The following is a 16141-nucleotide window of genomic DNA, read 5'->3' on the forward strand; positions in this document are numbered from 1 at the left end:
CAAAAAAAAAAAAAAAAAAAAGAAAGAAAGAAACTCAAATGGCCTTATAAATTAGTGACTCAAATGAGAAATTAGGAAAAGGAAGGATTAGAAAATTTTTCCTGCTTCCTTCCTTATTCTTTAAAGAATGTTAATATCCCCTGGTAATAATTTAGTGAGGTTATCCCTTACCTTCTCAGTGGCACACTGCTGTAGTTTGGATCTTGCACATCCTCCAAAGGTCCATGTGTTGAAAGCTTGGTCCCCACCCTGGGGCACTATTGGGAGGCAGTGGACTCTGTATAGGGTGGGGCCCAGTGCGAGGAAGTTAAGCCATTGGGGGTGTGCCCTTGAAGAGACCCCTGCCCTTCATCTTCCTATCTCTCTCGCTACCTCAAGTAAGCAGGTTACTCTAATGCACACACTCCTCTCTGATATACTGCCTCACCATAGGCACAGAGATACAGGGCCAACTGTGGACTGAACCCACCAAAAGCTTGAGCCAAAGTAAACCTTTCCTCTGTATAAGTTGATCATCTCTGCTATTTGATACAGTCATGGAAAGCAGGCTAACATAAATACTTTTTAAACTGTAGGTAAGAGCTTTTCTGGAGCTCACTTCTGTTTTCATTGTCTGTTAGCTTACTGCAGGCTCTGTTGAGTACTGTTTTATATTGGCGATTGAAGGAGGTGAGGAAGAAAGGCAAAACACGTAACACTCTTGACAGATGCACTTTCTTCTCTCCAGTGTGGTTTCCAGGCTCTCTCTCAGGACTGAGTGCAGATTTTATCTCTCTTAATGACAGCCAGTGTGTTAGACTTCATGGGGACAGTCAAGGCATTGAGAAAATATTACACATGCTTTTGTATGTGATTACTAAGCCTTCCAAATGTCTGTGCAGTTTTGCTATCACTTTGCCATTTGAGATCCACATGGAGGGCTGTGGCTCCTTCAGAATGAGGTATGCTCTCGAGAGAGATCATTTCCATTGTGGTCTCACAGAGGTTGCCCTGTCCTCCTCCAGATACAGGAGTGTTTGCGGTGGTGAACAGCCGCTCTCTGTCCCTGCTGGGGAAGCTGACCATCAGTGCTGCCTTTAACATCGTTTACATCTACACCTCTGAGCTCTACCCGACCATCATCAGGTGTGTGTCTGCTGCACCTGTGCAGGCTTTGCTCGTGTCGGCCCGGCTCTGGTTCTCCTTCCTTCTGCTTGGGAATCACTGCAGCAGCAGCAGCAGCAGCAGCAGTTTCTCAGACCATCCTGACTCATAACCTCCCTGCAGACTGTGCTCCGCTTCTGTGGCTGAGGAAAATGTAGTTTTGTCATGAGCTGAATTCCAGTTTGTAACCTGCAAGAGAGGCGTTCTACATTAGACGTGACCTGTAACCCAACAGCACTGGATGCTGGATTTTTTTACTCTGTGCAGTGCTGAGGCTTGAATCCAAGGCCTCATGCCTACACACAAGCGCTCTAGCTGAGCTACAAACCTCACTGCTGTTTTTACCTTGGTGGATTGCATTCATTTAGTCACCTACCAGTGATAGACATATAGCAGAGAGGGGAACAAAGTCCCTTTTCTCACACAGCCTCTGTGTTGGCACAAAATATACACATATTGGGCCAGGGATTTTAGCTCAGTGTTTCCACCGCCTGCCTCGAAAGTGCAAGGACCCGAATTCAATCCCCGGTACCAAAACAAACAGACAAACAAAACCACAACAAAATATACACATATTAAAAGATCATTTCATATAGTAATAGGTAAATACTCAATTTAAATATTAGTTGCTAAAGATGGTTTTCATGAATATGCTCTGCTTATATCAAAAGGAATATATTGTGCCCTAAATTTCATAAAATCTATTTGACAGAAAAAAAAAACACACCAAATTTGAAAGATGGGGGTGTCTTTAACTTTTTGCAGAATTCCCTTTGTGGAATAAAAGTCACCCAAAACCCATACCTTTCTGTCTCTCTTATCTGTGAGAAAACTAAGGGTTGTTTCTGCCTGTTGATTTAAATCCCTTTTGCCTAGCAACAGATCAGATTATTTACTCGCTTCCTGATTGTTCTTACAATCTCCTTTGTCTGACTATGGGCTATAAACTAGGATCAGGTGTCCAAATTAGTACACTCCTGAAAGCAAATGGACATTGTTAACAATTAGGCTGAGATAACAGAGTAATGCATAGCCACCCTATCTTGAAATCTCATTCCCTTTGTCTCTCCCTCCCTCTCACCTCTTTCTTGCCTGCAACCCAATAAAGGTAATGTTCTAGGTTTCCTGACAGTAAATGCACAGGCAAGTCCTTCTAAGATGCCTGACTCTTTAATAGCTAATTTGTTGAGTTTAAATGAACGGGCAGACTTTTCAGATCCATAAGCCGTTTCTGTTGCTGTGCTACGTGACTGCGGACAGTAGACCTAAGTCACAAAAACCTGTAAGAACATTTGATAGCGAATCCTCAACTGCTGATTTTTTTTGTGTTGTCTTACAGAGATATACTATCTGTATGACAGTTACTATGCCCAAACCACTATTTAGATTCAATTAACGTTGCATAAGTTAGAAATCCAGTCACATTTCAAGTACTCTGTAGCCACCTGTATCTAGTGACTCTCTGTATTGGGCAGGACAATTCTAGAACATTTCCAGCATCACACAGAGTTCTCCTAGGCAGCACTTCTCTACAGTTTCCTGTGATTCCATTTTGGCATGTTCTATTCTGGGCCCTTTGTGCCTCCCTATGGGGTCTTTAAATCCCCCCACACTCACACACACAACTCACTGATTTTTAAAATTTTACTTTTCCTTATGCCTTTCAGGAACGTTGGGCTTGGAACCTGTTCCATGTTCTCCAGAGTTGGTGGGATTATTGCTCCCTTCATCCCCTCACTGGTTGGTTTGTACCTCCTGGTTTTGTTTTGTTTTGTTTTGTTTTTTTCATCATTGGGTGCTTTGGAAATGCTTGTGTCTTTGAGTAGAAGAATGTAATGAGCAGATACTTTTTAAGGTCAGCTGCCACAGATGTGAACCATGTGCCTTTCAGATGGAGACCCAGTGCTCCATCAGGAGAGAGAGCCAGGGATGCTTCTACCCCGTAGGTGTGATTCTTTGTTTATTTGCATTCACTGCTGGGCCAGCTAAGCCCCCTTTGCTGCCCATTCAGAAGTTAGCTGTGAGATATTTAGTAAGCCTCTGCTGCGGGCTGGACTGTCTGCGAGGCGCTCTGTTCACATCACTGTGTGTAACATACCCAATACTTATATGAGCAATGCTACAGAAATAGACTAAACATCTTTCCCCAAAGCATACCCCTGGGAAAAGAGAACTACAGGAAATTCATGCCCAAATGTGTGTCTGTTCAGATTTTTTTGTTTTCTAAAGTTTGTAGATCAATAAAAGGTGAGACACTAAATGTCAGTCCTAAAACTGTCCCGGTCTTAAAGTGGTCCCATTCTATGGATGAACTCGGGCCCCGTGGAAGTCTTTCCTGGGTCTGGCCTGGGACTTTCCAGCCAGGTGAAAGGTGACTAGATTTGGCATGGGACGGGTTGACCTTTCCTGTAGACAATTGTCATGACTCAGGTAGCTCAGTTCACCATTTCCCAGTCTGGGTTTTCTCTGAAACATCATGGTAGCTGACTCATTTTTTGAATTGCAATATACTTCCTTTTCCTGAGTGTCTCCCTCCATGTTTCATGCTCAATTTTAGGTCCCAAAACCTATTAAAGAACCGTGTTTGCTCCACGTTTCACCTTGCAAAATGTGTGGGACCCTAAATATATGTTATTAAAATGGTCCAACTTTGGGTGGCTACCCTAGGACATTATAACACTCAGCTCTGTGTCTCCTTTGAGTCCTAAGCAGAGGGAAAGTGCTGTGTTCTTGCTTCTGCAGCACCCACAATGCTGGGCCTGATTTTGTTTTTAAGTGATAGAGATGAGATATCCCTGTCTGCCTTCCTTCTTCCTTCTCCTGTTCCTCACTCTCCTGTCTCTCCTTGCTCTCTTTTTCGTTCTTGCATTCTTTCCTTCTTTTTCCATCTTCTCTTTACTTTTTTTGTTTTTCCATACTGGGGATTGAACTCAGGACCTTGGGTTTGCAAGGCTGGAGATGGCACCACTGAGCTAAATCCCCGGCCCATCATCTCTTGACTTTTTAAAAAAATTAGATCTGGGCATGGTGGCTCTCATCTGTAATCCCAGCACTCAGGAGGCTGAGGCAGGAGGATAGCTGTGAGTTCGAGGCCAGCCTGAGCTACATAGTGAGTTCCAGGTCAGTCGCAACTAATAGTGAGATCCTCTCTTAAAAAAACAAAAAAATTTAAAAATTAGGAAAAAGTTGTCCGAGATAAAGTCCTATCGATACCCACAGAATTTAGAAAGCCAAAGCAGAACATAAAGTCAATACCTCGTGTGCTGGAATTTTAGGATTACAGTCCCCTCGGAATGACCTCAAAGCATCATACTTCTGTCTCTTGTGTTGTCTTTGAACCTGTTTGTATTAAAAGAGAATACTGGGGCCGGGCATTTAGCTCAGTGGCTCCACCACCTGCCTCGCAAGTGTAAGGGCCCAAGTTCCATCCCCGGTGCCAAAAAAAAAAAAAAGAAAGAAAGAATATTAATTTGTCCTAAGAATATCCTTTAGCTCTGCGAAGCAATTGCCATTTTACTTTTATCATTTCAATTTAAGTAGCTTACAGACTGCATATGTGATAGGGCTTTTTCTTTTTGGAGTTTTTGTCCCTTTCATTCCTGGGCCTCTTTGTTCTGGTGTTGTGGTATATGGGATGGTTAGACAGATTGTAAGATCGAGAACTTCAACCCTGCACAGGTCTCTCAGATCAGCTGCAACCTCCAAAAGATTAAAGTTCATTGTGAGCAAATATTTTTGGGTGTGGAAGAGGGTGTGGAGGTCACTGTCAAATCCACTCCCCTGGAGCAAAAGCTGGACACCAAGTTTCCTTGTGGACGTGCCCTGCGCAGAGCAGCTGGGCCCCTCACCTCCCACGTGCCCACCCCATGTTGGAGACAGCCCGATGCTTCCGCCCGCACTCCATGTGGCCTGTGGGTTTACTCAGTCTGTGATTTCCCAGGGTAGTTCTCTGTAGTGAAAGAAAAGTGGTCAGTAGCACAGTTCTGGTGGGATGACACAAACTGGGTAGGAACTGTGACAGTTCTCAGTCATGGGACTGCTGCTGATGGCATCTGCCTGCTGAGGACATTCGCTGACCCTGAGTTTTACTTGTTTTCATTCGTCCCATCCCCCTACAGAAATATGTGCAGTGGTCTTTACCCTTCGTTGTGTTTGGAGCCACCGGCCTGACCTCTGGCCTCTTGAGTTTCTTATTGCCAGAAACTCTTCACAGCCCGTTGCTAGAGACGTTCGCTGACCTTCAGGTGTACTCCTATCGGAGGCTGGGGGACGAAGCCATGTCTTTGCAGACCTTGGATGCGTTGCAGGTGTGTTGATGTTCATCCTGTCCATTTGCAGCTTCTGCTTGGAGATGACAGTCGCTGGTGGCGGGTGGATGGGATGTAGTTTGTGTTAGATTAAATAGAATGGAAAACAAAGGTGGAAATCGAACAGCTGGTGATTTTCAGAAAAATAAAGATGGCTGAAGATCCATTCGATTTTTAAAACACTTAGGGGGTGCTCCTTGGGGAGGCAGATGTCATAAAAATGTATGTCCGTTGAACAGCCAGGTGGAAGTTTTCATTTTAGAAATGCCATGATGTAGTCTCCCTGCCCTCTGCTCCTTTCCCATTTCAGCCTGAGGACAATGAGAGGACTTTAGAGAGTGAGAATGAGGAGGAAGAAGAGTTTTTCGATGCAGACGAAGAGACTCAGATGATCAAGTGAGGAGCTCCAGCTCCCTGATCAGAACCGAAGGACCATCGTTTGTGCCCATGACCGAGGCAGGTTCTCCCATGAGTCCTGAAAGAGCTGGGAAAGACAGCTTTGGCTCCAACACACACAGGTAGTACTCGGCATGGACTGATTCTTGTTAAAGTACAAAGGAAGCTGGAAAAGAGATTTCATCCGAGAAGCTTCGCTGCATTGAGGGACACATTCTTCTCTTGTCCAGCGTGGAAGTTCAGCTCAGAATCTTGACCTCTGGCCCCGTAGCTCTGGTCTACAGGAGCCTGATTTGTGTTCACAAGTTTGATGGCATTGCTTTTCTTTCTTTGTGACCCAGAAGCAGATAAGTAAATCTTCTCACCATTTTGGTGGGAATAAAAAAACTGTTCTTAAAATTGAAACTTCTTATGTGTGACATCTGCTGCCTACCGCTTGTCCTGCTCACCAGGACAGCTTCAGGTGCAGGTCGGTGTCAGCATTTCATTTTGCAAGGAAAGAACTGTCCTTCGAGCCCGAATGGGTGCCCGAGGTCCTCCACCTTTACCCTGGGGGCTGACACCAAGTCCTGTTTGTTTTCCCACTCTGGCGGTTGACCTGGCTTCTTTCCGTTTAGTCCCAGAGATGATTCACTGCTAAGAACCGGAGGTGTGGCTGTGGCCTGGTAGCCACCTTTAATAGTTAAATCATGTGATTTCTTCAGTTCCCAATTATAAGCGCCTCCCGGAAAATTTCCTTCTGAGAGTCTAGCAATAACTTTAGAGTCCTGCACCATAAACAATAAAGCTTTATAAAGGTGGAGAGCAGTTAAAAGTGACATGTGGAACTCTTAAGATGTTAAAAAAAAATTGCAGATCTTAATAAGGGACAGAAGAATTACCTTTATCGCTTCTTGGCCTTTTGGCTAAGATCAAGTACAGAAGAATTATCTTTGACAGTTTTTTCTTTGTTTTGCTTTCAGTGTTGTATAAGAAAAGACTTGGGCGACACTCAAGAACTTGTACTCTTCTTGCCCTAAATCAGCCCCTACTTGGTTAGGCAGAATGGAAGGCACAGGCATTTCTTAGGAATTGTTGAGTTTTTAAATTAATTCATTATCATTTACACATAAATAAAAAATCTTAGTCCCTTAAAGTCATGGGCTGAAAATATCTATTTCTCCATGAAACCTAAATACTGTCTCCGAAAGTATAAAACTAGGGGTCAGCATGCTTGAGCTGCATTGTTTGAGGTCACTTTCCCAAGGGCTGGGGATTTAGCTCAGTGGTTCTGCTGCCTACCTTGCACGTGCAAGGACCCAAGTTCGATTCCCAGTACCAAAAAAAAAAAAAGAGAGAGAGAGAGAGAGGTCACTTTCCCAATGAGGAGAATGTCTGTGTTTTCAAAACTTCCATTTTATCTAAGCTCTTGGAGAAGGAGACAGTGTATGAAAGGTAAAGGGAAGGTGTCACTTGGCTCCGTACACAGCTCCGTTCTCTTCCGTGTTGGCATCTTGGTTTGCACTACATTCATTGTACCGTGGTATTTGTTAAAATATGTTTGTGTCCTTTATGTCTTTGACTGTGTATTGGGCTGTTCAGAAATGGCCTTGATCACTCCTCCTTTTTCCTTGCGGCGCCCAGAATGCTAGCCTAGACACAGTAAGAACCTAAGAAATACTACTGTTTTTAACCATCAAAGGAGACGTGGCACTCCTCCAAATATCATTTTTGCAAATCCCACACAACTCTTTCACATCCCAAGCTGTGAAACTCTCCTTATTTTTCTCAGAAAATCGATCTCCCCACCACTTGGAGAGGGAAAAAAGAAGAACTTAACACTCACATTTTTGTTAAATGGTCAAGTATTTAAAATAAAACGATGAACTAATGTATATATAATTTTTGGTTGTGTGGAGCTCTCTTTTCATTACAGTAGAACTATAACTCAGTATTTGGAAACCAGGAGTTAGAAAATGTGTCTCCTGTAGGCCCAGCACCCAGAGACAACCAGTATTATGGCTTCCCTCTCTGTGAAGACTGATTGAGAGTCCATCTCTTCTGCCAACAAAGTTCCTGCTGCCTTGGGCTAAATAAATGAGGGTTCAGTTTGTTATGTCCCTAAGGTTTCCTCTTTTCCTAGATAGGAAGTAGAATAAAGGAAGGAGGGAACCACGGGTTGAATATGTGTTATTTAACAAGTCAACTGCTCATACCAGATGAATCATTAAATTTTGTTTCTTTCTGAATAGTCCTTTTGCAAAAGTTTAATAACTATTGTTTTTTAAATTTGCATAGCCTTTATAAAAATAGATTTTTAAAAACTGTTGAAGAATATTTGTGGTAGAGAATATGCATTGTGCATTCATTAAATTATTAGAAAAATGCTCGGTGCAGTAGTGCTCACCTGTAGTCCCAGCCTTTGGGAGGCTGACACAGGAGGATTCCTGCACGTTCCAGGCCAGCCTGTGCTACATAGTGAGTTCAAAGCCAGCCAGGACTACATAGTGAGACCTTGTCTCAAAAAAGCAATAATAACAAAATAAAAAATAAGTTATTAGAAAAATTTTAATTGGTAGTAACATACTTCATGGGGATGATTTGTAAAAAGTATTCTGATGGACTTTTCCATTTTATTCAAGATAAATTTCTTTGTCCTAAAAAGTACCAGGAAAAATCTAAGACAAATTAAAACTTCCAAGGCTTCCAGCTCCAAAGGTCTTCTTAACAGTCCAGCCAGAAGCTTCACGCTGCATATCACTGCATGGTATATTCCAAGAAGCCATGTTGCTGTTTCCTGGTTTTGTGAGTTAAAATGATGACCTCTTGAAAAGCTGATGGTTGTCTCTTGGATACAAGCAATAGAGACATTCTTTAATATTTAGTCATGAACAAATAAATACAACAAATACGAAATGAAAATTTCCAGGGCACTTCTTAAGTAACTACAACCTGAACAGATATTTTTATGTTGATCATAGGTGCAGATACTTTTACTAGATGATTTATATTCTGAACAAATATATTTTGTAATAATTGTCATTGTTATATCAGAATTAAAATACTACTTTTCAGTAGGATTTATTTCTTCCTACAGATTTTTGATCATTGGCCCTTAAATTATAAAGGTATTTAGAAAGGATTAGATTTTTCTTAACTAAATAAAATGCAGGTATTTGAAATTTTTATTAGTTTAATAAAAGATTCCAAAACACAGCCCTTTTCTTTTGTTCCTACAGAATGTGTTGAGATGTGCATCTTTGACAAATATTTTACCTGCTGGAAATGGTAGGTGATCTGTGGGGCAGGATTTGTAGCACACTGGGAAATCACAGGCATGAAAGATAACCATAAAAACACTTTTAGAAAAAGAAGGCAAAAATGGTACATTGTGGGAAATCCATTAATGCAGTACAGCAAAGAAGACGGACCTTATGATTACCTCAGCAGTCGCATGAAGACTGTTTTGACAAAATTCAAATTTTATTCACGATAAAAGCTGTCACCACGTGACAAAAACAGGAAACTTCCTTAGCAAAATAAGAAATACCGAGGTAGATATGGTGAATTGGCACATAGCACCCCCTCCTGGTACCTGGACCTCCAGACTTGTGTGTGTGTGTGTGTGTGTGTGTGTGTGTGTGGTATGGTGGGGGTGGTGGGGACCTTGTGCTTGCCTGGCAGGAGCAGTGCCACTGAGCAAAGTCCCCAGACCTTCTGACTTTCTTGATCCAGATCTATAGTAAGAAATGTTTCTTATGTATTCATTCTCTTTCTTTCTCTGTCTCTGTCTCTTTCTGTCCTTGCCAACATATTACATATATAATGTGTGCATAGCTTTGTGAAACAATAGTTATTCTTGCTAAGCGTACTGATAACCTATAATCTGTTCCATTTTCATTTTTTTCAATGCCATTCTTTACCTGCTAGAAAATTTCATGACCTGCAACACGTAGTTTGAAACTCACTGTTCTGCTTTTTTTCCTCACAGTTGGGTTTCTGGTTGTGGTTTAGTTTCAGTCCATCAGATACAGATGGAGTTTGAAATGTGGAAGGAAGGTGGAGGCTTGTTTTGATTTTTTTTTTCTGGTTATTTTTTGTTTTGTTTTCTGCTGGGATTCACAGCAGTAGAGTTGTTAGTGTCTGTGTGAAGTACTTTATTAGCAGAGATGTTGGCAAGCAGGGACTATATTAATTAAGACCTTAAAATTTTTTTACGTGGAACTTGGAATGATAATTCTGGTATTCAAATGCAAACATAAAGATCTAAAAATAGTTAAACTCCTAAAACAGAAGAACAAACAAAAGGACTTCTTTCCCAATGGATACTCTTCTCCAAAATCAATTTGAGAAAGGTCTCTGGATTATTTAGCTCTGAGAAAGCTACTCACAGACAACTGGAAATACCCTCATTCTACCTTAATCTTTTCATTATGCCATTTTACCATTTTGTGCAAAGTTATAACTAGGATGGGAATACATTTGAAAGATAGTCTTTTTTAATAAGGATTGATTGTTAAATAATAATTTTGCCTATATATTTCCAGACTTATTATCAAAATGCTGTTTAGCCTCCTTAGTGAACAATAAATGAATTTGTTACTCATGTTTTTTAAACTGATGCCGCCTTGTCCCCAGAGAAGGGTAATCCCTGTCCTTGTGAAGGAATTCTTTGGGGGGATTTTGGCATAATCATCAATGTTATAATATTCATGTCTCTTAAAATAATTAATCTAATGAAAATAAGAACTGCAGAAATGCTGTCAGTTTTGCTCCTGGCATTTGAGAGTTGATCCGTGAGGAAACAAAAATCATTAGGTGTTAAATCAATATTTAGATTTTTCTGTGTGTTCAAACTCAAAAACTGGTTCCTTTAGATTACCTAAAACATAAATTACCTTGGATCTGTCAGAAGAATAAAAACCTACTTGAAAATAAATCCTAAGGGGAAAATTGATAGGTTGGTTGTACTTACTTCTCCATGCTTCCACATGGCAGGAAAAAAAAAAGTGTTTATTTGTGAATAAGTAGGTTCCCAGCTCAGAAAGTACATCAGAGCCCACTGGACTATTGGATTCCATGGCTGCTGACACTAAGGTCACAGGAGACACAGCATAGCAGACCCACTTTTATCTGAAGGAATTAATGATCCTCTCAATCTGGGCCACCAGAAGAGGGCAAGGCTTGATAAGGAATCATCTGATAAGGAGAAGAAGAGCAAATGGAAGGCTGGAGGGCTAGGAGTGGCAGAGAATGTTAAAGGGGGAGATGTCAGCTAAGAACAAAATTAGTGTTGTTTTGGTTGCATGCAATAAAGTATTAGAGTGAGTTAAACAGAGAAATAGAATCATTACTTGATTACTTGACAAAGGTGCTATGAGACCCAGGGAGAAAGGGACCCCAGAAAATTTGTGTATCTTGTTTCCTTTAAGCGTTTCAAACAGATTAAGAGCTTGAGGCTTATCCTTAGATATGCCTAAAAGATCGAAGAATGCCTTCTAATAGTTTCTAGTATTCAAAACATGTATTTCAGAGCAAAATCACATGTATTCCTTGGTTATTTTGAGCACTGACTATGTGCCAGGTCTTATTCTACATGGTGGGTTGAAAGCAATAATGTGCATTAAGTTCCCCTTGAGATGATGTTTCCTTGGACTCTGTCCAGTAATGATGGTGACGGAGAGGAGAACAGAGGCATCAGCATGACCGTGCCCTGGGTACTGAGCACCACCACGTCACCAGGTCAGGTACACCCCGTAGTTATGTCATAGTCCTCACAGTTCTACTAGGTAGGCTGATCATCCCTGCTCTGCTGCTGAAAACAGTGAGTGAAGCTAAAAGGCACCACTCTCTTCCAGAGTCACAGCTAGTAAGTAAGTGGTAGTGCTAGATCTAGATCCCATGTTTCATAGGTCAAGGCCTGCGTGCTGCATTGTGCCCCCTGCCTAGAAAACAACACTGGACACTTCAGTCTCAAAGAAATGGGTCCCACGCCTCTCTGGCTTTCAGGACAAGAAAAAGCCATTGAGAAGAACAGGCATGAATGAATCTTTCTTTATGATGCCAAGATTCATTTTGATCAGGCTTCTTCTGGATGCAGATCACGTTAAGAATTCCAACTGGATAAGATGCCCCATTTTTTAGAAGCATGGAGTGTTTTGTTCTCTGCAGAATTGAATCAGTGGAGGAATACACTTGTCATTTAATAGTCTGGATTGACAGAATCTTGTCAAAGGTCAGGTTCTTCATTCATGGGCCAACTCCAGGTGCAGTTTCAGTAAAGAAGATGAGAGAATTCTTCACATCTGCAGGGTGCCCTTTGGGATTGCTCTCATTATTTTCTTTGGAGAAACTATTTACCTGCTATTCCATTCCACCCAAGACATTAAGACCTAACCAGAAGCCAACTGTTGGCACCTCCAGTGTGAGCCTTGCCACAAGTCTTTGACCTGAATGAGATTTTGAAGGTAGTGAGTGGAGAAGACTAGCAGGAGGGATGTGAAGATGAAAGACCTTGGTGAAATTGGAACCTCAGATCCAAGTTAGGGGAACTGGCGAGTAGCAGAAGTGTATTTGCTTTTAGGAACGAGTGTTTTGAAGAAATGAGATTTCAGGCTGAAGTTTCTGCTAAGGATTCACGGAAGTCTAAGTCACATAATTTCTAAATTATCTCTCACTTTGTGCTTCAATTATGCCAGGAACTAAAATCTGTTATTGAGGTGAGGTGCTATCAGGAAAGGGGTATAAACATTTCCTCTGGCAAAGACGACTTCCCTTATCAATCAGCCGCATTTCAAGGCCCAGGGCAAATAACTAGAATTTCTCAACTGCCACCATTTTTTCTTCTGCTTTCCTCCTGAAGTTTTCTTATTTGATGCACAATAACTTTTAGCTTTGGGGTAGTTCAAAATATTCCCCCAAAGCAATGTGAGTACCCTCTGAGGTTTTCTAATCAAAATCGTGTAATTGTTTTAGAATCAGGGAGATATTCTCATTTCCTTCGTATCAATATAAAATGTCTATAATTACACCTGTATTATAATGTTTTGATAATTGCTAAGTGGTGTATTTGTAAAATCCCAACTGCCAGCTAATACAGCTTCAACAACTATACTACTTAAGAACTGTCAAAGAGTTTAAAACAAAGCTTTAATACACACATTTTTTTAAAGTGGGTTTTGGGGGCCTACATGTAGTCGTGTAAATCTGTAGTCCCAGCTACCTGAGAAGCTGAGACAGAGAATTACTTGAGTCCAGGAGTTCAACCCCAGCATAGGCAACATACAGAGATGCTATCTAAAAAAAAAAAAAAATAGAGGGGTCTGGGGATTTAGCTCAGTGGTGCCACTGCTTGCCTCACAAGCACAAGGACCTGAGTTCGATCCCCAGTACCAAAAAATAAAAAATAAAATAAAGGGACTGTGGGTGTAGCTTAGCGATACAGTGCTTTCTCAGCATGTGTAGCTCCCAGCATAGGCAACATACAGAGATGCTATCTAAAAAAAAAAAAAAATAGAGGGGTCTGGGGATTTAGCTCAGTGGTGCCACTGCTTGCCTCACAAGCACAAGGACCTGAGTTCGATCCCCAGTACCAAAAAATAAAAAATAAAATAAAGGGACTGTGGGTGTAGCTTAGCGATACAGTGCTTTCTCAGCATGTGTAGCTCCCGCCTTTTTAATCTACAGCACACCCACAAATAATAATAATGAAATAAAATAATTTTAAAGTTACCTCATATGGTGGTGTACATTTTCCAAAAATGAAATCAATATGTAGTATTTCAATAAAACATTTTCATCTCTTTATCTCTCTAACTAATGTAACTGAGGAATTATGACTTTTATAAGATCTTCTCCCAGCCCGGCCTGTGACACAGGTCTATAATCCCAGAACTCTGGGAAGACGAGGCAGGAGGATCTTAAGTCCAAGCTTACGTGAAGGGATCTTCCCTCAAAATAAAATTTAAAAACATAAAATTAAAATAAACTTCTGAGAATGCAATTGAGTGGAAGGTCCTGGATTCAGTCTATATTATCACACACACCCACCCTAAATCTTCCTTCTTTGTTGTCTGGAAGACCTATTTTTTCTATAAAGGAATGTCTGTTAACTACCTTTCCGCCTAGGGGGAAATAACCTCCCCTCCCACTGTTCTGAGGAATCTGGAGTGTGAAGAGTACTGGTGGGAGGAGCGGAAGATTGTATAAAAATCTTTCGCCCTGGACGGCAGACCTGCTTTCATCGCCTCTGGAACCAGGTCGCAGGGTAGGTAAGTATGGGAAGGTGCTGGGGCCTGCGGACCGACCTTGCGGTGGGGCGGCCTGAGGGTGCGCATCTCAGCCCTTGCTCTAGAGCCACAAGGGAAGTGGGGCGGAATCTAGGGCACCGGCTGCCTGGTGCTCCAGAGAGAAGCGTCTTTGCGGACTCTGGATGCAGGGGTGTTCGGGAAGAATGGTCTGTCCACAGAGTGTCGTCTCTGGTTAAATCACGGAAGCCCAAGGCAGCCTCAGGCAGAGAGGAAATTCTTTTACACCTTAGGGACAGGACCCCTAAGGGTGACGGACAGATGCCACTGCTCTAAACACAAGTGTTAACGGACTCAGTTATACAGAGTTAGTCGTCCACCTGTGCTTTCTACCCTTTGCCCTCTTTCTTTCCACTTGACATATTTTGCCTGAGCAAGCTTGACACCATTGACTCGAAATGTTGTCTTGTTGTTTGTGTATTATTTCTTCTTTATTGTGAAAAGTAGTGTGTTCGGTATAAAATGCAAAGCTACACAATGGAAGAAAGGCGATCCTGAAGTGAACTTTTCGATGCAATGCTGTCACCCAGAGGTAGCCTCTCCTATTCTTTCTCTCTGTGTGGGTGATGTTTCTCACCTTTTCCCCCATGGGTCACAAACACTTTTCTGATATTCAATTATTATATATTTGGGCTGTCGGTACTGGAACTGAACCCAGGGCCTTCACGCAGAGCTACAACTCCCAGCCTCTTTTATTTTTTATTTGAAACAGCGTCTGGCTAAGTTACTAAGCTGCCCCCGCTGGACTCAAACTTGCTACCCTCCCGCCTCAGCCTCCTAGAATGCCAAGATGCATTTGTGCCACCATGCCTGACTTTTTTTTGTACAGCATTTTTAAAGGCTGCAAAGCTCTGTGTGATGTAGTTGTATTATACTTATTCAGCTGATATCTAACTGTTTTATATTTAGAGTATGTTCTCCTCTTTCGGGGGACGGGTACCAGGGATCGAACTCGGGTCTTTGTGCTTGTGAGACATGCGGCAGAGCCCTTGAGCTAAATCCTCTTATAAATGAAGTATACGGAGAGCTGGAATACCTTCCATGTTTCTGCAGATAAATATTAAATGCAGACCTATTGGTTCAATCAGCATAATTTTTAAAAATTTTGTCTAAAATCTTTATATCAGATGGTCATAATTAGTCTATGAAAGCCAAATTCCTACAGACCTTTTTTTTTTTTTTAATCTTTGACAAATTATAGAAGGTCAGTTGGTAGATGGGTAATTCTCAGGTTAGGTCTTAATTTGTATGTTGTTGGTAACCAGGGATATGGTTGTTTTTTTCTTTTTTTGTAGCCCAGGCTGGCTTGAACTCAGTGATTCTCCTGCCTCAGCCTCCGCGTGCTGGGATAACAGGCGTGCGCCACCGCACTCGGACTACATTTTTGTTTTTTATTAACCATTTGCATTTTTTAGTGTATTGCAGTATGAGTTCCCTGCTCATTCTGTATTTTGAAATTGTATTTTCTGATTTTGACGTTTGACGTCTTCAGTGCCTTCAGCACCAGTTGCTCCTGCATACAAGTCCATTTCCTTTTCCTTCAAGCTTTTTTTGTGATTTGCTTTAATATTTAACTTCTTAATTTACTTGGAATTTATTCTGTAGTTTAGTGTGATGTAGGAGCCTGACTTTACTTTTTGCTGAGCATTTTCCATTCTTCCGCTTACTCATCACTCATCTTGTCTCCACCAATTAAAAACGCAACCTAATATCATAGTCCTAAGGGCCTAGAGCTCTTGGATGATCATTACTGTTTAGACATAAGAAGGGTTAGGGTGCAAGGAAATAGACCAGGAGGTCAGAAGACTTCAACTTTATAGGTTGCGTTTTGTCTATTACACTTTTTATTTTTATTTTTTTTATTTATTTATTTATTTTTGTAGTTGAGACTGACCTGGAACTCACTATGTAACCCAGGCTGGTCTGGAACTCACAGCGACCCTCCTGCCTCTGATAATTTTGGTCTTCTGTCTTCTTGTTTTCTGACTTGTATATTTCTTTGTTGTATTC

At 41.5% G+C, this 16141-nt stretch overlaps 1 protein-coding gene and 1 long non-coding RNA gene across 3 annotated transcripts in view; one reads left to right on the forward strand and one right to left on the reverse strand.

Annotated features, from left to right (window-relative positions):
- Slc22a15 (solute carrier family 22 member 15) overlaps positions 1–8006 on the forward strand; it is a 64755-nt gene extending 56749 nt beyond the window's left edge. The window contains exons 9-12 of one of the 2 annotated variants that reach the window (XR_004515086.1): positions 1005–1125; positions 2811–2887; positions 5262–5450; positions 5761–5837. Coding sequence is in view for 1 of the 2 variants with exons in the window: in XM_010631206.2 (XP_010629508.1) it covers positions 1005–1125; positions 2811–2883; positions 5262–5450; positions 5761–5850 (473 nt within the window). In the remaining variant the exon portion in view is untranslated. Of the gene's footprint in view, positions 1–1004; positions 1126–2810; positions 2888–5261; positions 5451–5760 lie in introns of both variants that reach the window. The other variant, XM_010631206.2, reaches the window with a different exon arrangement.
- LOC104866967 lies at positions 174–2681 on the reverse strand. Its single transcript, XR_781630.2, has 3 exons — positions 2589–2681; positions 1143–1332; positions 174–277 (listed from the first exon to the last, which is right to left on the reverse strand). It is a non-coding gene; the product is annotated as an uncharacterized LOC104866967 (long non-coding RNA).
- Positions 8007–16141: the final 8135 nt, after the last annotated feature.

The sequence above is a fragment of the Fukomys damarensis genome, unplaced genomic scaffold (genome assembly GCF_012274545.1).
Source record: "Fukomys damarensis isolate Sample0158 unplaced genomic scaffold, DMR_v1.0_HiC HiC_scaffold_33, whole genome shotgun sequence".
Classification (NCBI taxonomy): Eukaryota; Metazoa; Chordata; class Mammalia; order Rodentia; family Bathyergidae; genus Fukomys; species Fukomys damarensis.